This window comes from Vulpes vulpes, chromosome 8, assembly GCF_048418805.1.
Source record: "Vulpes vulpes isolate BD-2025 chromosome 8, VulVul3, whole genome shotgun sequence".
Taxonomy (NCBI): domain Eukaryota; kingdom Metazoa; phylum Chordata; class Mammalia; order Carnivora; family Canidae; genus Vulpes; species Vulpes vulpes.
The window spans coordinates 3577569-3603773 of NC_132787.1; the positions used below are offsets into that span (position 1 = coordinate 3577569).

At 46.8% G+C, this 26205-nt stretch overlaps 1 protein-coding gene across 4 annotated transcripts in view; it reads left to right on the forward strand.

Annotated features, from left to right (window-relative positions):
- The first annotated feature begins 37 nt into the window (after nucleotides 1-37).
- The window catches only part of BIN2 (bridging integrator 2), a 32984-nt gene continuing 6816 nt past the window's right edge, over nucleotides 38-26205 (forward strand). The window contains exons 1-9 of one of the 4 annotated variants that reach the window (XM_026000357.2): nucleotides 38-161; nucleotides 8726-8806; nucleotides 17701-17755; nucleotides 18049-18143; nucleotides 18707-18802; nucleotides 20595-20702; nucleotides 21271-21356; nucleotides 22500-22575; nucleotides 23439-23521. In XM_026000357.2, coding sequence (XP_025856142.1) covers nucleotides 81-161; nucleotides 8726-8806; nucleotides 17701-17755; nucleotides 18049-18143; nucleotides 18707-18802; nucleotides 20595-20702; nucleotides 21271-21356; nucleotides 22500-22575; nucleotides 23439-23521 — 761 coding nt within the window. In that variant the 5' untranslated portion in view covers nucleotides 38-80. Of the gene's footprint in view, nucleotides 162-1590; nucleotides 1699-7527; nucleotides 7660-8725; nucleotides 8807-17700; nucleotides 17756-18048; nucleotides 18144-18706; nucleotides 18803-20594; nucleotides 20703-21270; nucleotides 21357-22499; nucleotides 22576-23438; nucleotides 23522-26205 lie in introns of those variants that run through there. The other 3 variants (XM_026000356.2, XM_072765269.1, XM_072765268.1) reach the window with 3 other exon arrangements.

Genomic DNA, 26205 nt, shown 5'->3' on the forward strand with positions numbered 1-26205 from the left:
GCGAGGCATGACGGGAACCGCACTTCCTCCCGGGCCTCCAGAAAACCACGGGCCGCGGGGCCGGCGGCGGGGCCGGCAGGATGGCGGAGGGCAGGGCGGGGGGCGCCGCCGGCCTGTTCGCCAAGCAGGTGCAGAAGAAGCTGAGCAGGGCCCAGGAGAAGGTAGGCGACGGGGGTGGCCGGCGCGCCAGGGGGCTGCAGGGTGCGGCCGGCCCGGGGGGGGGGGGTCCCCTTAAACCAGATTTGGGATCCCCGGGTGGCTCAGCGGTTGGGCACCTGCCTTGGGCCCAGGGCGTGACCCCGGGGTCGCAGGATGAGTCCCCCACCGGGCTCCCTGCAGGGACCTTGCTTCTCCCTCTGCCTGGGTCTCTGCCCCTCTCTCTGTCTGTGTCTCCCATGAATAAATACAATCTTTTTTAAATAAATAAATAATCAGATTTGAAAGAGAACAGAGAATGTCCCCCGATCTGGGTCAAGACAGGGACGCCGAGGAGACAGGGACCCTAAACAACAGGGCGCCCCAGGAAAGGTGGGAGGAAGGAGCGGAGGTGGCCGTTGTGGGCCTGGGGGTCCACGGGGATGGGACTTCACAGATGGGGCAGCTGAAGGCTGGAAGGCGGTGGGGTCCCCCGCAGTCCTGAGACAGCCATGGGCGGCTGTGCTGTCAGCCAGAAGGACCCATCGGCAAGGGCTAGAGGGATTCCAGACGGTTCCCTCCCGCACCCAGCCCTGCCTGGCTTCCCGGGCGCTGCTTACGTTGATGTTAGCAGCCCAGATCTGCTTTCTGTGCCCTCCCTTTGGAGTTGGAAAGTACCCGGCCCAGGGTGGTGAAGGAGCATCTCTTTCTAGACTGTGTCCTTTGTTGGCTCTGGGTGGCCCTGCTCCAGCACTAGCAAATATTTAGGTAGCCTGTCCACCTGGAACACTTCTCCGCACACTTTTTTTTAATGATTTTATTTATTTATTCATGAGAGACACACACACACACACACAGAGAGAGAGAGAGGCAGAGGGAGAAGTAGGCTCCCCAGGACCCGGAGATCATGACCTGAGCCAAAGGCAGACACTCAACCACTGTGCCCCTGCTTCTTTTATTTATTTATCTTATTTATTCATGAGAGAGACAGAGAGAGAGAGAGAGAGGCAGAGAACCAGGCAGAGGGAGAAGCAGGCTCCGTGCAGGGAGCCCGACGTGGGACTCGATCCCGGGTCTCCAGGGTTACACCCTGGGCTCAAGACGGTGCTAAACCGCTGGGCCCCCCAGGCTGCCCTTCGCTACACATTTTAATGACATTCTTGTTGCCACTTGTCCGGAGTCATGTTCTTCCCTTCTGACCCCACCTCTCTGCTCTCCACCTGTCAGGGTGGCTCCACCTGGTGGTGAGCCCCCAGGTCACACCCTGTGCTTCCCAGTCTGAGCCCCCCCCCACCCCCAAAATAGAGAGGAGCCACTTCACATCTGCCTTAGGTAACTATCAGATTAAGTCAGAAAACGGGAAGATGCTCTGAACCCAGACGTAAACACACGGCAGGCACTCTGGTAGATGACTCTCCTTTTGCTGTCTCCGAGGAAGCCCGGGTTACGTGACAGTGGAGGAAAAGGAAAGACTGTGTGTGGCTACACGGCACTGCTTCCCGCCCTCCGCTTCGCCTTAATGGTGGTTTCAGCCTCTTCAAGGGCTGTCTAGTTACGGATCCGGTAAGATCAGAGCCTGTGGGTGGGTCTAGTTAGAAATGGTGTGGAGGAACAGGAATACCAGCTACGTTATGGGTTGGAAAAACAGAGAAAACCCAGAAGACCGGGGATCCCTGGGTGGCTCATGGGGACCCCTGGGTGGCTCAGTGGTTTAGCGCCTGCCTTCGGCTCAGGGTGTGATCCTGGACTCTCAGGATTGAGTCCCACATTGGGCTCCCTGCATGGAGCCTGCTTCTCCCTCAGCCTGTGTCTTTGCCTCTCTGTGTGTCTTTCATGAATAAATAAATAAAATTAGAAAGAAAGAGAAGAAAGAAAGAAAGAAAGAGAGAGAAAGAAAGAAGAAAGAAAGAAAGAAAGAAAGAAAGAAAGAAAGAAAGAAAGAAAGAAAGAAAAAACCCAGGGGACCAAAAAAAAAACCCTGATGGATAATAATTATTTAAAAAAGACACATCAATCGATTTTACCTCTTTCACCTTCGTCCTTGTCCAGCCCGTCGTCAACACTATGCCCTTGTTTGGGGATGTCTTTCCTTTCCTAAGCACGGACTCCAAAGCTTTAGATGAATAATGTCCCTGCTCTGGGCTTCAGATCCTGCATCTGTAAAATGAGAGAGTCGATGTTCAGTGATTTTCAAATTCAACGTGGTAACGATACCAAAGCCAGAAGGGCCAAGGGTTGCCTTGAACCTCCGAGGCAGATATTCCCCAAAGGGAGAACCAGCCACCCCAGGAGCCACTTCACATCTGCCTTAGGTAACTTTCAGATTAAGTCAGAAAACAGGAAGATGCTCTGAACCCAGACGTAAACACATGGGCAGGCAGACACTGAACTTGAGAGGTGCAGTGGGGGCACCCTAGAGGGTGGGTGCTGCTGGGATGGTGGGAATGGCCTGGGATGTGGGGAGGAGCTCAACCCGGCCTGCCAGACTCCTTGAGTCCTTGGGAGGTTTTTGTTGTTGTTGTTGTTGTTGTTGTTTTAAAGATTTTATTTAGGGACGCCTGGGTGGCTCAGCGGTTTGGCGACTGCCTTTGGCTCTGGGTGTGATCCTGGGTCTGGGGATCAAGCCTGCTTCTCTCCCTCTGCCTATGTGTCTGCCTCTCTGTGTGTCTCTCATGAATAAATAAATTTTTTAAAAAAAATAAAGATTTTATTTATTTATTCATGAGAGACACAGAGAGAGAGAGAGAGAGAGAGAGAGAGGGGCAGAGAGAGAAGCAGGGTCCATGCAGGGAGCCCGAGGCGGGGACTCGATCCCGGGCCTCCAGGACCAGGCCCTGGGCTGATGGCGGCGCTAAACCTGTGAGCCACCGGGGCTGCCCATGGGAGGTTTCTTTCAAAGGCAAAAGAAAGAGAGAGAAAGATACAGTCAAAAGAAAGGAGTCCGTGGAACTCTAGTTTTTCTGGAAGCAGTTGGCAGTAATCTTCTGAGTCGTACGCAGCAGGTGTCAAGTAGTCAAATATCAAGTGCCTACGAGTGACAAGGCAAGGGAAATTCTAAAAAAGACGTGATCTCTCTCTTTATGGAGCCAACACTCTCATGATAGGATCTCACTTCATCTTAGCAACACTCTGAGCGTGTTATTAATATCCCAGCCTTAGAAATGAAGAAACGAGACTCGAAACAGGTTGGCCAATGGCAGAACTATCCCTGAAAGCCAGGTGTCCTGCCTTTGGCTCCCAACCTCAGGCTGCTCTCTACGAGGCTCCTGATAGACCATCCTGACATCTGCGCCTGCCCACTTCCTGCTCATCTCCCAGGAGCAAAACTGGGAGTAGAGGCAGCTTTTGCTCGGCCTCCTCCTCTGGGGGTAGGAGTGAGGCCCGGTGGCTCTTCTACACAGTGGGGATGAGGCATTCTTCTTGTTTCATTTTCCAGTTTCCACCCAGACCCAACATGAGACTGAATTGGGGTTTTACAGTAAGAGACTTCACATTTCAAACGAGTGCTTTTGCCATCTGTTTGGGGTTCTGTGGCCAATCTCCCCCCTCCCCCCTCCCCTGAGAAGGGGCCATTGTTTACGACTCCTTTGTTGGTCTTCTCCCCTCCTGACTTTCCCTTCACTTGTCTCCCAGAGGGTTAGGTCAATACTTAAGGATTCCTTTCTCTGGGACGCTGGGCGGCACCCACCTTGGAGGTGAGTAAGAGGCCCTCTCACCTGTCAGGAGCTTACAGTCAAGTTAAAAAAAAAAAAAAAAAAGAGTGAAATGAGTCACCTGAGAGATCTGCATTCCGGGAATTCAGAAAGAAAGAGGGAAAAGACCCGGGGGAGCGTTTGTAGTTGAGGTGGAATTCGAGGTAGGAATTATGGCTCGTTAGTAGCTCCCCGGGCAGGGGGTGGGGAACATTCCAGCTGAGGAATGCCGGCGTGAGCGAGGCATGGAGTGTGGAAATCCTTTTGGGCAGACTAGTGAGAAATGCAGCTGAACTGGAGGACGGGGAGGGGTGGCAGAGAAGGATGGAAACTGTAGTGGGGCCGCGATAAGGAGGGGCCTGCGTTAGCATATATCCTGGAAATGAGGATTTCTCCCATAAACTACAACATCGTTGTCAGACCTAAGACAACATTCTTTTTAAAAAAAAAAAAAAAAAAAAAAAAAGATTTTATTTGGGGCAGCCAGATGGCTTAGCGGTTTAGTGCCACCTTCAACCCAGGGTGTGATCCTGGAGGCCCGGGATCGAGTCCCATGTCGGGCTCCCTGCATGGAGCCTGCTTCTCCCTCTGCCTGTGTCTCTGCGTCTCTCTCTCTCTCTCTCTCTCTCTCTCTCTCTCTCTGTGTCTCTCATGAATAAGTAAATAAAATCTTTATTTTATTTATTTTTTTATTTTAAGATTTTATTTATTTACTAGAAACAGAGAGAGAGGGGCAGAGGGCTGCCCCTAAGACAACATTCTTTTTTTTTTTTTTAAGACAACATTCTTAACAAAATTCCATAATATCTGATATCCAGGCCCTGTTCAAATTACCCCAATTGAGAGAGATAACCCAAAACATAATGATTGTGAGGAAGGATAAGGAACTGTAAGGTAGGGAACTGTAGCCACCAAACATGTCTGCAATGATTTTGTTTTTTGTTTTTTTTAATGATTTTGTTTTGAAGCTTTATGCTCATACCCCAGTCCACACAAAAGTTAAAAATAGGTCAGTGAACCCCTGGAATATTCTTTACCTTTTTCACCAAGTATTAGCATTTTGCCACCTTCACTTGGCCCCTTGTTCCTGTTCTTTTTCTCCAAATGTCCGTATTCCCCTTGGGGCAGAGTTCTTAGCATAGGGGCACCTGGGGGCTCAGTGGTTGAGCCTCTGCCTTCAGCCCAGGGCGTGATCCCAGGATCCCAGGATCGAGTCCCACATCGGCTCCCCACAGGGAGCCTGCTTCTCCCTCTGCCTGTGTCTCTGCCCCTCTCTGTGTGTCTTTCATGAATAAATAAATTAAATCTTTAAAAAAGACAGAGAATTCTTAGTGTAGAACTTAGGGACTAGCATTGGGTGGGCTTTCATCAGGAAGTGATCCAAAGGTGGAACTTATTAATTCTTCCAGATATTTGTTGAGCTCCTGTGCATTCTCTTCTGTCCAGGAACCTTAGTTGAGGAAGAACGTTTACCCCGTAGTAGAAGCACCCTGGCACATGGCCCTGTTGCTTATGGCAACAAATGACCTTGGGCTCAGGGCACTGGGTCATGCTTTCAGAGTAATCACACTCATTTTCTCAGTTTCAGAATTGGAGGCGGGAGTGTTCACACACACTCGCACCCCTTCTAAGCCTTTTTGCCTTGTGCCTTTTGGGGTTCAGGGATGTCAGCTGTGCTGCATTAACTCTAGACTGAACTGACCATCCTTTTAGCACCTTCTACCCAAGAAGAACCATGCCTCAGGCAAAGGAAGGGAGGAGTAGCAGGAAGGAAGTGAGAGCTGGGCTTACCACTTAGACAGGGTGGTTTTGCAACTTTCTGGTAGAGGACAGTGTCGTGATGGAGGGAGGGGGGTTGAGTCAGGGAAGACTCTGCATACCCAGGCCAGGTGTTGAGTGAAGCAGAGTTAGAAACACAGACAAACATATTGGCTAAACTGGGAGGGAAATAGGTACTCATAGGGGAGGGAGTTGAACTGGACATAACACGAGTGGATTTGTATTGAGCACTCTCTGCAGGGCAGCACTGGGAAAGCATTTACAGGTGTGATATTTAATTCTCCCAACAACTCCAGGAGATGCTGTTAACTTAGTGGGGAGAAGGAAGTTCTGTAAACGGAGGCTCAAGAGACATATCATAGGCTTATTCGCCCAGAGGCTTATAGCCATAAGTGTAAAAGTCGAGGTGGGGCATATATCTGCTTGACTCTGGAGCCCTTGATCGTAACCACTAGAGAGAGAGAGAGCTCCATCTCCAGGAAGAGATGGTAACCCCAGGATTAAGAATGGGGACACATGGGTCCGAGTCTCTACGTAAAGCCTTCCTCAGGCCAAGACCTCGGTGCTTTTGCAGGTGATTCAGAGCCTTTCACAAGTGAGATTCCAGTCTCCCTTTCTAGCTCCTTTACCCACCACTCCCCATAGCACACCCTAAATCAGCCACACTGAGGCATCTCATGAAGCTGTGTGAATATGGGTACTCCAGTGACTTTGTCCTCTTTCCACTCTCCCTCCTTATACTCTGTCCCCATCTATCAAATATCTTAGTTTTTAAGATTTTATTTATTTATTAGAGAGAGAGCACAAGAAGGGGGATGGCAGAGGGAGAAGCAGACTCCCCGCTGAGCAAGGAGCCGGATGTGGGGCTCCATCCCAGGACCCTGGGATCCTGACCTAAGCCAAAGGCAGATGCTTAACCGACTGAGCCACCCAGGCACCCTATAATTCAGCAAAACCTTAGTTCAAGGCCCAGCCTGTCAGTCCCTTCCTATAGTTCAAGGCCCAGCCTGTCAGTCCCTTCCTATAACTAAGGCCTATAACCTTAGTTCAAGGCCCAGCCTGTCACTCCCACTCCTTCCTGTTAGAAGTGTTAAATATCGGGCGCAGCGATTTGGCGCCGCCTGCAGCCCAGGGCCTGATCCTGGAGACCCGGGATCTAGTCCCAAGTCGGGTTCCCTGCATGGAGCCTGCTTCTCCCTCTGCCTGGGTCTCTGCCTCTGTGTGTGTGTGTGTGTGTCACTCATGAATAAATAAATAAAATCTTAAAAAAAAGAAGTATTAAATATTATCTTTGATGGACCTTGAGAAATCTAGGTAAGGCAAGTACCCGATTCTCAGGGAGCCCACAGCTTACAAGACACTCAAATAACAAAACAGTAATAGAAGTGTACGCAAGGTGCAGAAGTTGCAAACACTTAGGAGGGAATGATTAACTCGATTAACAGGGGTGAAGTAGAATGTTAAGTGTCATAAAGGATATGGAGTATGAATTGGGTTTAAAAAAAAATTTTTTTAAGTTTATTTGTGTAAGTAATCTCTACAGGCCAACATGAGGCTCAGACTCACAACCCAGAGATCAGGGGTCGCCTGTTCTTCCAACTGAGCCAGCCAGGTGCCCCTAAACTGGTTTTTTTTTTTTTTTTTTTTTTTAGATAGTTGTCTGAGAGACAAGAAGGAGAAGATTATTCCAGAAAGAGGGCCCAGCATCTACAACAAGCAACCATATTCAGGAAACGGAAATTAAAGTGTTAGGGAGAGAGACCTGAAAGAGGGAGGAATAATGAGAAGTGGGGCTTACTGAGGACTCAGATGGTTGAGACCTGACTGCGTGCTAGAGTTTGAACTCCAGCTGACAGACATGCATGGGCATTTAGTACAAATCTGTTGAGCAGACGAGTGGAGAATCATTAGAAGGTCTTGAGCAGCAGCATGAAAGGCCTGTTGTAGCCGGCCAGGCGAGAAAGAGCCAGCGCCCAGAGCAAAGCCATGCCGGTGAGACTAGGAAGCATGGGAGGGTTTCCAGAGATGGTAGCTGAGGGACTCGATGAAAGAGGTGAGCGAAAAGTAGTTCAGGGTAACCCCTGAGATTCTTACTTGCACCTTTGGAAGGGGGTGAGGGGGGTAGGGTGGTGGTGGTGGTGCCTCCTTTCAAAACAGAGGCTACAGGTAGAAAAGCCAGTTCTTTCTCACTGTATCTTTCTCATTTCCTTGTCCTTTGCATTAGCACTGAGACCAGTGGGGTGGTTGGCTCTCGGGCTCCCAGGAGAGAGGGGATAGACACGGAAAGCATTTGTTTCGAGCTTCTTTTATTTATTTGAATGTGTTATATCAGAGCTCCTCAGAGTTTTCCACAAGGGCCCTCCTAAGAAGTCTCCTGCCTGCCTCTCTGACCTCATCTATCTAGAGATATCTGCGGCTGCGGGCTAGAAGACTGTCTCTCAAGTGAAAAGTCCTCAAGGCTCATATTTTATCTTTAAAAGCAATGCACTCCAATAAAAAATATACAAAAAATAAAAATAAATAAATAAAAGCAATGCACGTTGGGGTACCTGTGTGGCTCAGTGGTTGAGCATCTGCCTTTGGCTCAGGTCATGATCCCCGGTCCTAGGATCAAGTCCCGTATCAGGCTTCCTCCAGGGAGCCTGCTTCTCCCTCTGCCTGTGTCTCTCTGCCTCTCATGAATAAATAAATAGAATCTAAAATAAATAAATAATAAGCAAATAAATAAATAAAAGCAATGCACATTTTACATTCTTCTTATGAATCCTTCTTTTAATATAATACTCCCCCCCAAAAAAAACCCCACTGCAAATAAATGTCATTCCCAACACATGTGCCATACTTATTCCAGGCTTTATATATACCCCCTAGCACACTGCTGCATACCCACAGGAGGATCCCAATTTGAGAAGAACCACAAAATGTGGTTGTTTGTAGGGTTTTTTTGTTTTTTGGTGTTTTTTTTTTCAGCGGTGTGCTATATTTTTAATTCCATTGGGCTGTGAGGAGCACAGCCTTTTAATTGCATCTGAGACTCTGAGAAGCCAGGGTCATAGGAGGCCAACAGATGAGTGAGACCTGACTATAACCTTAGGGACTTTTCCAACTCACATTCCCAGGTGCTGCAGAAGTTGGGGAAAACTGTGGAAACCAAAGATGAACGGTTTGAACAAAGTGCCAACAACTTCTATCATCAACAGGTAATCTGGAGGGTGGGGAAGGGAAGCTTGGAGGGATAAAGAAGACGAGGGCTGGGTGATCGAAGAACAGCAGGTCCTGCAAACCAACAGGCATCCCTGCTAACCCATCCTTCCCCCAGGGGTAAGGGCTGCAGGGCAACCTCCTGCTTACCCCTTCCCTGGGAATCAGAGAAGCTTCCCTTTCTCGTTCCTGCTGACCTGCGTTTTGGGGGACAGGTAAGTGTTCTTCTTTCTCTTAGTGGTTCCCCCAGGCCACAGGGGCATCACCAGGTTCTTAGACAAAGTGGCAGTGAGCTCCTGCCACCTTTGTTTTTGGCTTATCGCTTCCCCAGGGTGCCTCTTTCCCATCCTCTGGTTCTTCTCATCTGAGCAGCACCCTATTTTTCTTCTTGCCTCTTTGTCCACTCCATCTGCCTCACCTGAGCCCTCATTTCTTTTTTTTTCCTCATTTCTAAATAATACCCCCATCTTTCACATGTCATTCTCAGCAACAAACGCTCTGTGCACGTGTACCCTCTCTGTCTCAAGTAAAATTAAGAAAGCATTGTTTTAAAAAACCCAAAACATCCAAAACAAACAAAAAACATGTTTAAAAGTACAGATTCCCAAGCCCTACTACCAGAGATCTCGCGTTTAAAAATATTTCCTAAGTGATTCTGATAATACAGTCAACTGCTGAGTTAGATTATAGTGAATGTCCTTTTAGTATGATTTTAAAGAATTATTTCCCATATAATTCAATTTACTGATATCATCCAGTAAAGAATTTGGCTGGCCTTTGTCCCCAGTTCCTGGGAAGAAGCTTCTAAGTCTTTGGGATTTCCTGAGGGATAGGAATGTGATTGTTATTCACGGTGGGCCTCCCAGATCATAAGTCAGTGTATGCTACACAAATGACTCAGGATGGTGGCGGGTCAGGCTGGAAAGATGAACCAGGTGATTAGAGAGCTGGGGCTTGGAGACAGGTGAAATCAGCCTGACCTCCAGTGGCAGGGAGAGAAAGGGAGCTAGAGATTCAATTCAGTCATGTGGCCAGTGATTCACTATGTAGTGCAATCACATTAAAAAAACTCTAGACACCTGACGCATGGCTGAGCTTCCCTGGTTGGTAATCCTGTACCAACATGCGGAGAAGGTGACATGTCTTGAGAACACAGAAGCTTCTTGTCTGGAACTCCCCCAGACCTTACCTTGTGTGTCTCTTCGCTTGGCTGGTCCTGGTCTGTATCACTTATAATAAAACTTTAATTATAAATAGAGCACTCAAAAAAAAAAAAATAGAGCACTCAAAAAATAAATAAATAAATAAATAAATAAATAAATAAATAAATAAATAAATAAATAAAAATAAATAGAGCACTCTCTTGAGTTCTGTGGGTTGTTCTCACGGATTATGGAAGCTCCGTGGCAAATAGGAACCCCCCAGATTTGTAGCGTTGGTCAGAAGTCTAGGTGGCCAGTGGCTGATGTCTGAAGTGAAGCAGTCTAGTGGGGACCTGTGCCCTTAACCTGTGAACCGTGACCTGAGTAGTTAAATCGGAGAACTGCATTACAACTGGATATTCATGTAAATTAATAACTCCCTTCCTTTTTTTAAAAAAAGATTTTATTTATTTATTCATGAGAGACACAGAGAGAGAGGCAGAGACACAGGCAGAGGGAGAAGCAGGTTCCATGCAGGGAGCCCGACGTGGGACTCGATCCCAGGACCCAGGATCATGCCCTGAGCCAAAGACAGACGTTCAACCACTGAGCCACCCAGGCATCCCATAACTTCCTCCTATTATAAAGAGGGGATTGCAACCTCTGGGGCTGATGTGAGAATTAAATGAGACTATGCACAATGCCAGGCACATGTGACAGAAAGTGAAATATCCCATGGAATATTAAGCTGGCCATCTACTTTTTTTTTTAAGATGTTATTTATTTATTTGACAGAGAGAGAGAATGAGTGGGGGAACAGCAGAGGGAGAGGAAGAAGCAGACTCCCTGCTGAGCAGGGAGCCCGATGCAGGGGCTCCATCCCAGGACCCCGGGATCATGACCTGAGACGAAGGCAGATGCTTAACCGACTGAGCCACCCAGGCGCCTCTAAACTAGTTTTAATGGAAGAGTTCAAATATATACAAAGATAGGAAAATTTGGGGATCCTGGGTGGCTCAGCAGTTTAGCCCCTGCCTTCAGCCCAGGGAGGGTGTGATCCTGGAGTCCTGGGATCGAGTCCAACATCAGGCTCCCTGCATGGATCCTGCTTCTCCCTCTGCCTGTGTCTCTGCCTCTCTGTGTGTCTCTCATGAATAAATAAATAAAATCTTTAAAAAAAAAGGAAAATGTGTATAATTACTCCACATGTATGCACCCATCTCTCAGCTTTAATAATCAACTCATTTATGTCTCTACATACTTTCTCCCAGTCTTGATTACTATGAGGCAAATTCTACATACCACATCATTTTATCCATAAAAATTTTATTATCAGTCTGTAGAAATAAAGGCTCTTTTAAAATATAAACACAAAGCCATTATTACGCCTAAAAATATTTTTCTAAGAGACATTTACATATTACAACAAACCAGAAAGGACAAGAAAAACATGAATTAAAAAATCCTGATTTGGGGGCACCTGGGTGGCTCAGTCAGTGAAGCGTCTGCCTTCTCTCAGGTCATCATCCCAGGGTCCTGGGATCCAGCCAAGTTGGGGCTCCCTTCTCAGCAGGGAGCCTGCTTCTCCGGCTCCTTCTGCTCCTCCTCCCCACCCCCGCTTGTGTTTTCTCTCACACACTCTCTCTCTCAAATAAATGAATAAAATTTTTTTTTTAAATCCTGATTTCACACCCTCCCATGCTACCACCACTGTTGTTTTACATCCTCTCGGTCATTCTGCTATGAATATGTATGATCTCTAAGTAAACCCACGGTTAATAAATACGAGGTTTACAAAAGTAGGATTGTTCCATTGATAATGGTTTTATAACTTGCTCTTTTCAGTTAACATTATATTACAAGGGACGCCTGGGTGGCTCAGCAGTTGAGCATTTGCCTTTGGCTCAGGTTGTGATCCCGGGATCCGGATCCAGTCCCACGTCGGGCTCCCCTCAGGGAGCCTGCTTCTCCCTCTGCCTCTCTCCCTACCTCTCTCTGTGTGTCTCATGAATAAATAAATCTTAAAAAGAAAGATAGAATACAAATATCTTTTCAGATATCCCACTAAAATGTGAGATTAGGTGATATCTTCAAAAAGTAGCAATAATTTCTTAATATAAGATATCCAGTCAGTGTTCAATGTGGTCATGTCTTGTGTGTGTGTGTGTGTGTGTGTGTGTGTGTGTGTGTAAATCAGCAACTTGTTGGCAAGTTTAAGTCTCTCAGATTGAAAGTTAAATCTCTTCATCTGCAGGTGTCTGATCCCTCCCTGCTTATAGTTTATTTGTTGGCGACACCGGGTTGTTTTCTCAAAGCTTCCTGCGGTCTAAACTTGACTGATTGAAGCCCCATCACATTGTTAAACATGTTCCTGTGTCTCTTGCAGTTTCTGTAAATTAATAGTTAGATTAGAGGCTTGAGGAGACTCAGAGTTTTGTTTTTGTTTGTTTGGGTGGCAGGAATACTCGTTATTATAGGTGTGATATTTTTCCATCTGGAGGCACCTAATGTCTGCTTGTCTCCTTTTTGGTGTGACATGAACAGCCTTGGCTGATCATTAACTAGGGAATCTGTGTTTTATATTAAGCTTTCTAGGTAATTATGATGTAGTAGCTAGTCTGAGAACAGCATTTGGCAACCACTGATTTAGTCTCACCCAGGGGGAGGGGGGCTGGAAATAGGATCTGAGAAGCGATTTAATCAAGGGAAAGGCGGAAGAGTTGCGGACTAGGATTGCAACTTAAACCCTGTGCTTCTCCGCCTGTGCCTGTCGAGGAGGCCTCCGTGGGCCTCTGCTCAACGGCAGCTGCTGTTCTGCTTCCAACGGCAGCGTGAGCAGAACAAGACTAAGTCAACATCCAGGTCATGAGGTTTCTGACTCTTGGCCCATGCTGTTCCTCCGCCCTCCCTCTTCCTCTCTGCCTTAAAGGCTGGATCTACTGAAGGCAGGTGTGTGGGTAGAAAGCTTGGGTAGATGAAGGAGGGGCCATCAAGAAGAATAAGAGGATCAGATGTGCCAGTCCCCTCAGCATTCCCTGCATGAGGCCACCAGCTGAATGTCACCTGAAGGGGGCAGGAGATCTATTTGAGAAATGAAACGGAGGTAGAATAAGGGTAAGGGAAACTTTTCTCCTGAGAGAATGATTTACCTCTAGTAACACCAGTTATGTGAGCAGGCCTGGCAAGGTCGTTTCACGAGCATGTCATGGGAGCCTGCCGCACGCTGGGCACTGTGCCAGACTCTGGGACTTCAGCATAAAGAGGACACACAGCTGTCCTCAGGCTCTCACCCTGTAAGGACAAAGACAGCGACAACACAGTCCGCTCTGACATGGCACCTGGGCTGGCTAAGATGAACAGGAGGGAGAAAGGCAAGATCAAGGAGACTGAAAGTGGAGTATTCCAGAAGTTGGACCTGTTGGGCATGTGCCCAGTCCCTTACCACAATCAACTTGTAGGTAAACTTTTATTAGTAAACAAATATCCCTCCCAGGCTTCCCAGCCTGATTTCAAGGCCTTGCCCCTAATCAAATGTCCATAGGTAGGTTTTCTTTGAGGGCTCTGCTTTGCTTCCTCTCCAAACCATATTAAATAGGAAGAATTGATTTTCTCAAGGAGTATTTTAATCTCCTCTTTCTGGTAGTGACAGCTGCTTCCAATTCATTGCCTGTTAAATCAAACCTAATGGGGACACCTGAATAGCTTAAGTCAGTTAAGCCTCTGACTCTTGATTTCTGCTCAGGTCATGACCTCGGTCTTGAGATCCAGCCCCACATCAGGCTTCACAGGGAATATGCTGGAGATTTTCTCTCCTCCTCTCCCTCTGCCCCTCCCCCACTCACGCTCGCACATACTCTCTCTCTCTCAAATAAATAAATAAATAGATAAATCAAATCAAACCTAACAGTTCAGCTTCTTGTCTCCCTTCTGGACCTCCATCAAAACAAGCATTTTCAGCGCTTGCTCAAGACTGATCATGCTGCTTACTGTTTTGCTGAGTGTTTGGGTTTCTCTGAGTCCATTTCTCTCCAGCAAGTGGGGAACCCCAGGACAGGGACTTTCTAAGCACAGAGCTTTGTCTGCCTGTGTGCTTCAGACAAGCTGCCAGAGTGCATGGTCCATTAACTCGGGGCTGGGGCCGTTCATGTATGGGATAGGGAGCACTGACGACTCTTTATGGCTCTGCCAAGAATTCAGCAAGAACTCAGAGAGCCCAAGTGAAAAAACCGTAAGAAACAGGGCTAGAAATGGTCTTACCCAATATTCGTAGAGAAGGAAAATGAAGCCAGAAAAGTAGACGAACTTGCAGGCCTTTGACTCCCGAACAAGGGGGAACCTAAGACTATCAAAGTCATTGTCAAGAAAGAAGAAAGATGGGGCGCCTGGGTGGCTCGGTTGGTTGGGCAACTGCCTTTGGCTCAGGTCCTGGTCCTGGCCTCCTGGGATCGAGCCCCGCATCGGGTTCCCTGCTCAGCGGGGAGCCTTCTTCTCCCTCTTCTGCTCCCCCTGCTTGTACTCTCTCACGCTGTCAAATATATATATATATATATATATATATATATATATATATATATATATATAATGAAAGATACTGGGACTCTTCAGCCTGGGAACGTTTTGGGGGTGGAGTCAGGGACAGACAGGCCAGAGAAATAAAATGACACTCTGTCCTGCCGCCTGACTTCCACTGCCACCACCACACCCACACCCACACTTTATCTCCTCAAAGGAAACAGCAAGAGCATAAAGGAGGAATTTTGGCCTTAGAGGCTTGATCCTAAAACACAGAAGTGGAGTTGGGCTCTTGTGAGGGGCAGGGGTAGGCAGAAGGCATTCTCATTTTAGGGACTCTGGTATCAACAGAACCCTCTGGTTTTGAACAGCGTACATACAACTTGCCTAGTCGTGCATGGTGGCCTTGATTGCTGATCCGATTTTCCAGGCTATATAATATCTAGCGGGATAAAAACCATTGTTATTTCATTGTTATTTCATTTGTAGTAATTATGCAAGATGGTTTAACAGCTTTTGTTACTTAGATGTGTATTTTGGTGAAGTTAAAAGTTGAGCCCATGTTCTTTTCTTTCAAAAAAAGAACTTGAAATCCTTGTTAATTTTTATAATCCCCCAAGCTCTTTCAAAACTTTCAAAATTCAGCTATCACATTTTTAAAACTCTCAAACAAAAAATAAAATAAAATAAAATAAAACTCTCAAACTTATACCCACTTATTGTATCTATATTTAAAATATTCTGTGTATGTTGGACATCATAGGCTATTTAAACTTTTTTCCATGAATGAAAAAGCAAAGAGGAAGTGAAACATCCTTCCTAGTGAATGCTGAGTGTTTCTGAATTTTGGTGACTGTCTCCATCTTGCAATTGAAAGCACTTTCTCAAGGCTACCAGTGACCTCCAGTTACCAAGTCCAGTGACTATGACTGGTTCTTCCTGCACTCTGGCCTCTCTGTAAGCATCTGGCCCCTCCTTGGTCACTTCTGTGATGCTCTTCTGATCCTCACTTGCTGCGACACATCACACAATGGCAGTTCTTCTACCTCTCTGATGGTGTCTTAGACTCCCTTGAGACTGTCTGTGGCTTCGTGTCCCTTGAGCCCTGGCATTCAGCCCCAAGCACTTTTAACCTGAGGTAGAGTCAAGAGTTTGGAATAGCTTAGAACTGAGGCCAAAAAATGGATGAAATAATTACTCCAGTTTTCTTTGACCGAGTTGACCTAGATTTTCTGCTGCTAAATTTACATAATAATGATCTTTCCTGCAAAGATTTCCACAGATAAAAAAAAATTTTTTTTAATTTACTTATTTGAGGGTACCTAGGTGGTTCAGTTGGTTAAGTGTCTGCCTTTGGCTCAGGTCATGATCTCAGGGTCCTAGGATGGAGCCCCACATCGGGCTCTCTGCTCAATGGGGAGCCTGTTTCTCCCTCTTCCTCAGCCTGCTGCTCCTTCTGCTTGTGCTCTCTCTGTGTCAAATAAATAAATAAAGTCCTTTTGAAAACTGAAAACTTTAAAATATATTTATTTGAGAGAGAGAGAATGGGAGCAGGGGAAGAGCAGAGGAAGGAGAGAGTGAACCCCAAGCAGACTCCCCACTGAGTGTAGAGCCCAATGTGGGGGCCAATCCCATGATCACGACCTGAGCTGAAACCAAGAGTCAGACGCTTAACCGACTGAGCCACCCAGGTGCAACTACCCCCTGCCCCCATAGATAAAAAAAAGTTGTAATTTAAGTTGTTAGATAGAATTTTCTGATTTTCAGTTTCTCTCCCATAAATTTTTGTATACTGTTGGTATGCTCAATAGCCTACCTAGTGATGGACGCAAGCAAGTAAAACAAATGAACAAGTTCACAAGTATTTTATGGTGTACTGCATAATGCGTCTTAGCTTAAACACTCCTTCCCGTGAACCGGTGTGAGGATCACTCTTCTGCCCCATAGCCTGGCCCCGTAGCATACCCTGACCCTTAAGTAGGCTGCCCTTTTGGTCCTTACCAGGACCCTGGGATCATGACCTGAGCCAAAGGCAGACACTCAACCACTGAGCCACCCATGTGCCCCTGGGGAAGGGGCTTTAAATAACCCTGTGAGGGATGATAGAGGAGGCCTATGAGAGAGAAGACTTGGTGCAGGGTATGGGAAAGATGTCTTCCAACATATGTGCAAGAGAAGTCAGGTCCACTCTGAGTACAGAAGGCCAGCCCAAGACCAGGGGGCAAAAGTTCTAACAGCACTATTTAAAATCGAAGCACAGCCTCAGCAAGAGGGCATGAGTTTCTGGTTGCAGAGGCTGAATGAACATTTGTCCAAGTTAAAAGTGGTTCATCTGTTGGGTGGAGATTTGAACTTCCAAACTTAAATGATACCTTCCTCTCCTTTCTCCCTTCTTCTTCTTCTTTTTTTTAAACAGGGAGGAGACCTAATCTGTGCGTGGGAGTCCCAGCCTTAAAAAAGTGAGAATTCAGACTCGGGAGCAAAGATAGGATTGGGTAGGTGGATAGAGCTAAGGATGAGGCCATCGGAGTTGGAACAGGAGGGGACTCAGTGATAAGACATTTGGAAGAGAGGTGTAAAACACGTGACTGACAGAGGGAAGGCGAAAGGGAGGCGAGGCAGGGAAGGACATCGGGAGGAGGGGAATGGCCTGTGTGAGGGTTCAGGGGAGGAAGAAGGCCCAGTATTTGCAGAAGATGGTGGCAGTTTATTTACCCAGTGAGGGACGTGTCAGCCAGAGGATCACAAAGTGATAGTGTCACACAGGACCCTTAATTTTCAGCAGAGGAACTGGGGTATAGGTTTTGTTCACTGGAAGGGAGAACAGAAAAGAAGACCTGCCCGTCCGAGGGAACAGTCTCCAAACAAAAACTGCCCCCTCCAGGGGCATCAGGGGGGCTCAGTGGTTGAGCATCTTCCTCGGCTCAGGTCGTGATCCCGGGGTCCCGGGATCGAGTCCCACATCGGGCTCCCTGCATGGAGCCTGCTTCTTCCTCTGCCTGTGTCCCTGCCTCTCTCTGTGCCTCTCTCATGAATAAATAAATAAAATCTTTAAAAAGAAAAAAACTGCCCCCCCCAAAAGACAACCCACAACTTCTTGGTGAAGAGAACAGAGGCTAGTTTATCACATTTGCAAATTCCAGGACTGATTTCTGCTTTTAACCTACTTTTCTACCTTGACCTCTAATGCATCTTTCCAAACCTATCTCTGTAGTCACCAAAGCACTTGTCCCTTTCAGGCAGAAGGCCAGAAGCTCTACAAGGACCTGAAGAACTTCCTTAGTGCAGTCAAAGGTGGGTAGTATGTTCCACGGGAGAATCAAGCTCCTGAGAACTCTGAGGTTGGAAAGAAAAACAGCCATTCTCAGGCGTTTTATCACTCGCCTGCCCCTGATTCCTGGAACTTGTGGGCATCAGGGAAGCAACTTCTCCTGTCCCAGCCCCGTCCAGCTTTCCTGACAGATCGCCCAAACCTTCCGGGGCACGTCCTTCTGAAATGGACCCACTGATCTGCCCGTGCTCCGGTATGATGCTACCGGCCTCCTTCTGGGGTGACCGTGTGGTAGGACTGACTCCTCTCCTTTCAGTGATGCATGAAAGCTCCAAGAGAGTGTCAGAAACGCTGCAGGAGATCTACAGCAGCGAGTGGGACGGTCACGAGGAGCTGAAGGCCATCGTAGGGGTAAGAGTGTCCTGGCTTTACAGCTCTTCAGGACTCACTCCTGCCCTCCCCTCAGCCTTCTCTTAGCTTCTGCATCAGAGCAAATAGGAAAGCAAAGGAGCCAACCCTCATCCTTCATTTGTAAAGCTTCAGCCCTGGGCTGTAGCAAAAAGCAACAACCGTGAAGGTAAAAACAAGCTTTCCCCAATCTGCGGATTCCTCTGTGGAGGGCCGGCTCCCCGCTTTATGAGGTTGCACCTACGTAAAACCCAACTGGTTGTCTTTGAAAACCACCTTCATGCAGTTTTCTTCCTCTCCAATTTCCCTGTCCCTCGGGCTCTAGAATCCAAGACTCTGACCATCTCTTCCGTTCTTGATCCCTAATGTATGTCCAGTGTCTTACAGGGCAGTTCCTGGGGGTAGGGCTGTTTCTTCATCTGACTCTGCCTGAACCCAACACGACAGTCTAAATACAGTGCTTCAAAACGGAAGTTTGCGGCAGGGAGAATTTGGGTTTTTCCCTGGTGTGCAGTGGTTGCCGAGAAGCGGGGCCCTCACCTCTGCCCCCTGCCTCTGCCCCACAGAATAATGATCTCCTCTGGGAAGACTATGAAGAGAAACTAGCTGACCAGGCATTGAGGACCATGGAAAACTACGTAGCCCAGTTCAGCGAGATTAAGGTAATCAATCTGCAAAGTCAAGGGTGGGTCACGAGTGGCCCCCAGGAGTTAGAAAACATATAGAGTAAACGTTGCAAATAGAGTTCCAGCCCATGGTTAGGAATGAGGCTTAGGAAAAAGGATTAAAAGTAGGAGGCTGGACAGGAGGTTGGGGTAGAGGATTAGAGGTGTCAAGGGCACGTTTAGAATTAGGTTTCGGTGAACTAGATCCTAACTGTTTTTGTTTTTAAGATGCTATTTAGGGGCAGCCTGGGTGGCTCAGGGGTTTAGCGCCGCCTTCAGCCCAGGACCTGATCCTGGGGACCCAGAACCGAGTCCCATGTCGGGCTCCCTGCATGGAGCCTGCTTCTCCCTCTGCCTTTGTCTCTGCCTCTCTCTCTCTCTCCCCCTCTCTCTGTGTCTCTCATGAATAAATAAAATCTTAAAAAAAAAAAAGGTGCCATTTATTCATGAGAGACAGAGAGAGAGACAGAGACACAGGGAGAGGGAGAAGCAGGCTCCCTGCAGGGGGAACCCAATGCGGGACTCAATCCCAGGACCCTGGGGTCACGACCTGAGCCCAAGGCAGATGCTCAACCGCCTAGCCACCCAGGCGTCCCTGAACTGGTTTTGAGTTAGGTCCAGGTCAGGGCATCCCCTTTAGTGGTGAAAAAAAAAAAAATAGCCGATATGTTTACTGTAGAGAAGAAGAAACTTTGAGGAGTCATAATAATTCTCGTCCAACACTTGGAGGTCTATTAGGTGAAAGAGGGATGCAGCCTATTCTAAACTGTTTCAGAAAACAGAAAGCAGGGATCCCTGGGTGGCGCAGCGGTTTAGCGCCTGTCTTTGGCCCAGGGCGCGATCCTGGAGACCTGGGATCGAATCCCACATCGGGCTCCCGGTGCATGGAGCCTGCTTCTCCCTCTGCCTGTGTCTCTGCCTCTCTCTCTCTCTGTGTGACTATCATAAATAAATAAAATTAAAAAAAAAAAAAGAAAACAGAAAGCAATTCATTGATTCGTTCAGCTTGGATTTATAACCCACCTACTCCGTCAGGCACTGCGCTGCTGGTCGATTAATAGGGAGAAATTAGAGGGATCCTGACTTAAGTTTCTCATAGAGCTTCCAAAAACTGAAATATACCGTGAGGTTGGGAGTTGAAGTTCAATTTCAAGCAGAAGGTGAACTACTTATTTTGATTATTACAGAGAAGCCCCAAGTATTACACAGGAAGTTGGACCAGATAATCCAGATAAGATTCTTGCAAAATCTATGACTGGTTTTGTAGTTTGGATGAGACTGCGTGGATGCTCTCTCCGGTGCACACAATAATTTACTATTTTTATTATGCTTTAGAGTTCTCAAAGCACTTTGTAGTCAGCGTTTGATCTTTGAAGTAACCCTGTAGGGCAGGTGAGGCTGCTGAAGTTCCAGAAGAGATGCGCCTTGCCCTCCGTCACAAGACTAATTAAGTGGCAGCGTTGGTAATAAGACCCCAAACTCCTGACTTTGAATTCAGCTGGGTTCCCAAGGCCATTTCTCCCGGAGGCTGAACCAGTTTTTAGTGGGCTCATAGGAGAAATCAACATTGAGTGCAGGCTTCCATGTGCTCTGGAGGATTTCCCTTTACTCTGCCTCCTGCCTCCCACCAGAATCCCTATTCTTTCCAAATAGTAAGGGAAATCCCTTGGGCACAAAGCTGTTAGAAAGTGAAATTTGGTAACAGGACCGAGGAATTGTGCCTCTATGTTTGCCTGCATCCTGGCCACTGAAATGAGTATCAAGGGCCTCTCTCCTGACTCTGGCTTAGGAAAGGATTGCCAAGCGGGGCCGGAAACTTGTGGACTATGACAGTGCCCGACACCACCTGGAGGCGGTGCAGAATGCCAAGAAGAAAGATGAGGCCAAGACTGCCAAGGTAAAAAAAAAAAAAAAAAAAAGCCTGGCGAAACCTTCCTGCCCTCCCTCGCCCATAATGGTGGCAGGTGGCTGGGCCAGGCTGGGTTTAGGAAAAGAGATAAATTCGGGCAGCCCGGGTGGCTCAGCAGTTTAGCACAGCCTTCAGCCCAGGGCCTGATCCTGGAGACTCGGGATGGAGTCCCACGTCGGGCTCCCTGCATGGAGCCTGCTTCTCCCTCTGCCTGTGTCTCTGCCTCTGTGTCTCTCATGAATAAATAAATAAAATCATAAAATAAATAAAATGAAATAAAATAAAATAAAATAAAATAAAATAAAATAAAATAACATTTTATTGGGTTTAGGAAAAGATAAATTCAGCATCCAGTGTCTTGAAGGAAATCCTGCTTCCCCTGACACAGATGCTCTACAGATAGAGATGCAAGGCTTGGGAGAGCATGGGTCTGGGGAAGGGGGGGCATGACTCCAAGTCAGCCCAGTCCCTGAAAAATGCAGGGAGAGACTCAAGGAGGCAGGTTCCCGCCTTAGACCCGGGATTGAGGGGAACTCCTGTCACCTTTACCCCCTAGGCAGAGGAAGAGTTCAACAAAGCCCAGAGTGTCTTTGAAGACCTGAACCAGGAACTGCTAGAGGAACTGCCTGTTCTTTATCATAGGTAATGACTGACAGTCAGGAAAGGCCTGGCCTCCTGGGCCAGTGGAGGCCCAGGTTCCCTGGCAACCCACGAATGTCCCCTCTCGAGAAGAGCTCTGTTCCAGGAGTTGGAGGTTGCCTCAGCCCGGCTACTGACTTGCTGGGCGACACTAAGCAAACTGTCTTATCACCCCAGACCCTGGGTCCTTCGTCTGTAACACACAGATAGCCAGGCTCGCCCTGCCAGCTTTTCCGGTCTACAGGCAAGATGTTTCTGGGATAGGAGGGCTCTTGGCAAGTAAATTTCCGTCCTCATGGGAACCGGGAATATCTGGTTTCGTGCGTAAGTGCATATTGTTTTAAGCAAGCTTGGTTCGTGAACATCCAGATTGACATAGAAGATAAACCGTGGGATGATTGTTTCTATTAATGACGTCTTTGCTTCACAGGAGGTAAAAGTGTTTAGAGGCACCTGAGTAGAAATTCTGTTTGTGTCCTATTTTCATTGTACAAGATACGCTGTAGTGCGGCTGTAGTCAGTATTTTATATCGCCGCTTAATATTAGTCTATGTGTGACGCAGCCTTTTGCATAACTCCGTGTATTCTAAAACACTAATTATGTGACTCTTGATTTAGATAGCATTGAAGTTTAATACAGTTTCTTTAAACGTAAACTTCCCCAATTTATTTATAGTAGAATTCCACTAATGTGCATGCGGCCTCGGAGAAGTCCAAGTATTGCATAATGAGAAAGAATAATTATTTATTATAATAATTATCATTGTGTGGGCTTATGTTTATACAGCACTTTAAAAATTCTTCAGAGTATTTTCATTCATACCTACATTAATACCTAAAGAACCTGAATCAAGAGGTCTTCATGCAACTGCAGGTCTCAGACTGGGCTGATAAGTATCTCCTCTGACTTTCCCACCCCTCTGAGAGTCAAGTGTGCTACGGGCCTGGCTCTGAAGAATCAGATTCCAGAACATTCTGAGTCTAGGGTACGGGGTGCTCTTCTCTGAGGAATCTTGGTGTTGGCTGGTGTTGGCTTAAGGTCCTACCTTGTATTTCAAAGATTGCCGTTACCAACCCTTACCTGTAGGTGTTGTGGGGGTTTTGTCATTATTTTGTTTTGTTTTGTTTTGTTTTGCCTCCTGATAGTCGTATTGGCTGTTACGTGACCATCTTCCAAAACATTTCCAACTTGAGGGATGTCTTCTACAGGGAGATGAGCAAGGTGAGAAACCTCTGGCCCGTGTAGTCACCGAGGTGGGCTTTTCTAGGAAGTATGAAAGGAGCCCACATTTACATCATCTCATTAAGTACTGATGTTAGCACCACAAGTTTTTACTTTTCTCTCATGATGAAAACAATAGCACTTCACTGACCGCCTGGAACTGTGGTAAAGCACGTGTATACACATCAGAGTCCTCCCCGTCTCCATTAACAACTGGATAATGGCATCCATACTTGAGCTTCAGATGAATAAAGGAGGTTAGGCCTGTGGGAAGGAATAGCTGAAATGGGGAACCAAGCTGCGAAATCTTTATCTTTTGTCGCTGGGGAACAAAGAGGGCAGTGTTTAAGCACAGGTCCGTTTCTCAGGTAGTTGGGCGTGAGTAGAGAAGGCCAGTCCTACTCAGTGACTGGCAGCCACAGAACACAACCTCGTGGGGCATTTTCTGGTCCTGGGATTCCAAGACTCTGCTGTTACATTACTTAAATTCATGCACACACTCACGTACCCCTCTCCACATCTGCGGTTGCTAAGTTATGGTTTGCCTCCTTAATATTACAGTGAGTTTTTATTCTCTGGATTACCTGAGAGAAGCTAGAATCTCAAATCAGACCTCAAACCTCAAGGACCCAGCCTTGAGAGAGCCACTTATCTTATTTCGGAAGAGGCAAAACCTATGACACAGACAGTCCAGGAAGAAGGGGTGGCAGGACGGGACCCTGGACAAAGAGATGGATGGGAAGGAGCTTTACAGTGAAAGGTGGGGAGGTTTTCTTTTGGAAACCGTCTGAAAGGGAAAAGAGAAGGGATATTCCAGTCTCAGGTTCCCACTGCCAGTAACCCGTCTCTCTCACTGGCTCTAGCTGAACCACAGCCTCTATGAGGTGATGAGCAAACTGGAGAAGCAACATTCCAACAAAGTCTTTGTGGTGAAGGGAGTATCAAGGTGAGCAACTCCTGAGACTCTTTGCTACTTGGCTTGTCCTGTGAGCATACGCAACACTCTCATTTCCATGCCCAATCCTGGCCCTCCCTTTGTGTTTGCTGTGCTTGGTACTGTTTGTTATCTGTATTACGCTTCCATATGAATTGTTTTCTCTTTATTTTTTTAAAGACTTTTTTTTATTCATTTGAGAGAGAGACAGAGAGCACAAGCAGGGGGAGATGCAGAAGCAGGGGGAGAGGGAGAAGCAGGCTCCTCGCTGTGTTGGGAGCCCGCCTGCCCTGTTTGGCTCCATCCCGGGACCTGGAGATCATGACCCAAGCCAAAGGCAGATGCCCAACCATCTGAGCCCCCCAGGCGCCCCTCTTTTTTCGTGTATGAAATATTTCAGGCATCACAAAAGGTATAAAGAATAATATAATAAAAAGAATAATATAATAGCCATATAGTTACCACCAAATTTAAGAAGTCAGCTACTATACGTATCATTGAAGTGCCCAGTGTCCCCCCGCCGCCCCAGCTCATCCTGCCCCTCGCCCAAGGCAACCACGGTCTTAAATTTAGTATTTATTATTCCCACACTTTTCTTTTTACTTTACTTACACACATGTACGCACACACAGAAAAGGTGGTTTTGCATGTTTTTAAACTTTATAAAATGGAATTACACTGTATGTGTACTTTTGGAACACCTTTCGTTCTCTTCGTATTGTTTGTGAGGTTCATTTATCCAGCTGCTAATGTTGCTAGCTCTGGTCTTCCCTTTCTATAACTGTTCTGGATGCTGTTGTTTGGCTAGTCCACAATTTATTTATCTGTCCTCCTGCTCATAGATATTTGGGTTGTTTTCCAGTTTCTTGCTATTACAAATAAGCTGCAATGGACACATTTTACATTTCTCCTGTGAGCATTACCAGGAGTTTCCTTAGGGTGTATATTGGGAGTGGAGCTGCTGAGTCATAGTCTGTGCATTTGGGCCTCTTCAGCCTTACCAGGCATTGTCATTTTCAAAGGGCTCTCCAAAGTGACCATTCTAACTTATAACCCACCAGCAGTAAACAAAAGCCCCCATTGCTCCATATTTTTGCTACCTGTAACATTATCAGACTTACTAATTTTTCCAAACTAATGAGTATGAAATGGAGAAATGGAATTTTTTGCAATTTTAATTCATATCTCCACGGTGGCTAGTTAGCTGGCACAGCTTTTCATGTTATTGGCCATTTAATGTTCCTTTCTGTGACTTGCCTATTTATCATTGTTTTCACATTTTTCATTTAGATTGCTTACCCTTTTTTATTTTATTTTATTTTATTTTATTTATTTATTTATTTATTTATTTATCCATGAGAGACACAGAGATAGAGAGAGGCAGAGACACAGGCAGAGAGAGAAGCAGGCTCCAGGTAGGGAGCCCGACTTGGGACTCGATCCCGGGACTCCAGGATCAGGCCCTGGGCTGAAGGCAGGTGCTCAACCGCTGAGCCACCTGGGGAACCCGCTTACCTTGTTTTAAAAATTTCATCTATAGGAGGTATTTTTTGTGTGTGTATTCTGGATAGTAATGCTTTAATGATATTCTCTGCAAATATGTTCTTAACCTACAGGGCTTACTTTTTCTCTGTGTGTGTGTGTGTGTGTGTGTTGTTCATACTTTCTTTATGCTGGTTAAACATACACAATTCAGTGGTCCTTAAGAATGTGATCACTTGGGACGCCTGTATGGCTCAGTGGTGTTCAGTAGAGTCACGGTGAGCACCGAATTAGTGAATACTGAACCATTGTTGCTAAGGGAAACCCAGAGTTAGGTTCCTGTGAGCTCCAGCTCCCAGCGTTTCCATCGCCCAGTCTCGTGTGTGTTTCTGTTTGAAGACACTTTATTTAATACACATTGCTGGTGCACCTGTGTGGCCCAGTCAGTTAAGCATCGACTCTCTTGGTTTCAGCTCAGGTCATGATCTCAGGGTTGTGGGATCAAGCCCCACATTGGGCTCTGAGCTCAGCGTGGAATCTGCTTGAGATTCTCCATCTCCCTCTGCTTCTCCCCCAACTTGCCCTTGCTCTCCCTCCCTCTAAATAAAGAAGTAATACACGTTGTTGACTCCTTCATATTGAGCTCCTAGCCAACAGCACCACAACTCATGCCTGAGTAAAGCTTCTCTAACATGTCTAACATCACAGTCTTCTAGTTCGAAGCACTTTAGCACTATACTTGGAGGCCATTTTACACAGCAAAATCACAAACAAAAAGCACAACGATGTGAAAAACATGGCCATGGGATCCCTGGGTGGCGCAGCGGTTTGGCGCCTGCCTTTGGCCCAGGGCGCGATCCTGGAGATCCGGGATCGAATCCCACGTCGGGCTCCCGGTGCATGGAGCCCGCTTCTCCCTCTGCCTGTGTCTCTGCCTCTCTCTCTGTATGACTATCATAAATAAATAATAAATAAAAAAAAATTTAAAAAAAAAAAAAAAAAAAAACATGGCCAAAAGGACACATTTGCAGTGCGAGAGCTGAACCAAGGCAGATGATTGCCTTGTTAGACTCTTCTTGTAAAATGCTCGTTGGGCACTCATTTTTCAAAGCTCGCATATGTCCATGACTGGCTGCAGAAGCATCAGGAGTATTAATTTTGGAGTCACAAATAGATTTTAGGGAGTAGGTGAATTTGCAAATAGAGACTCCTCA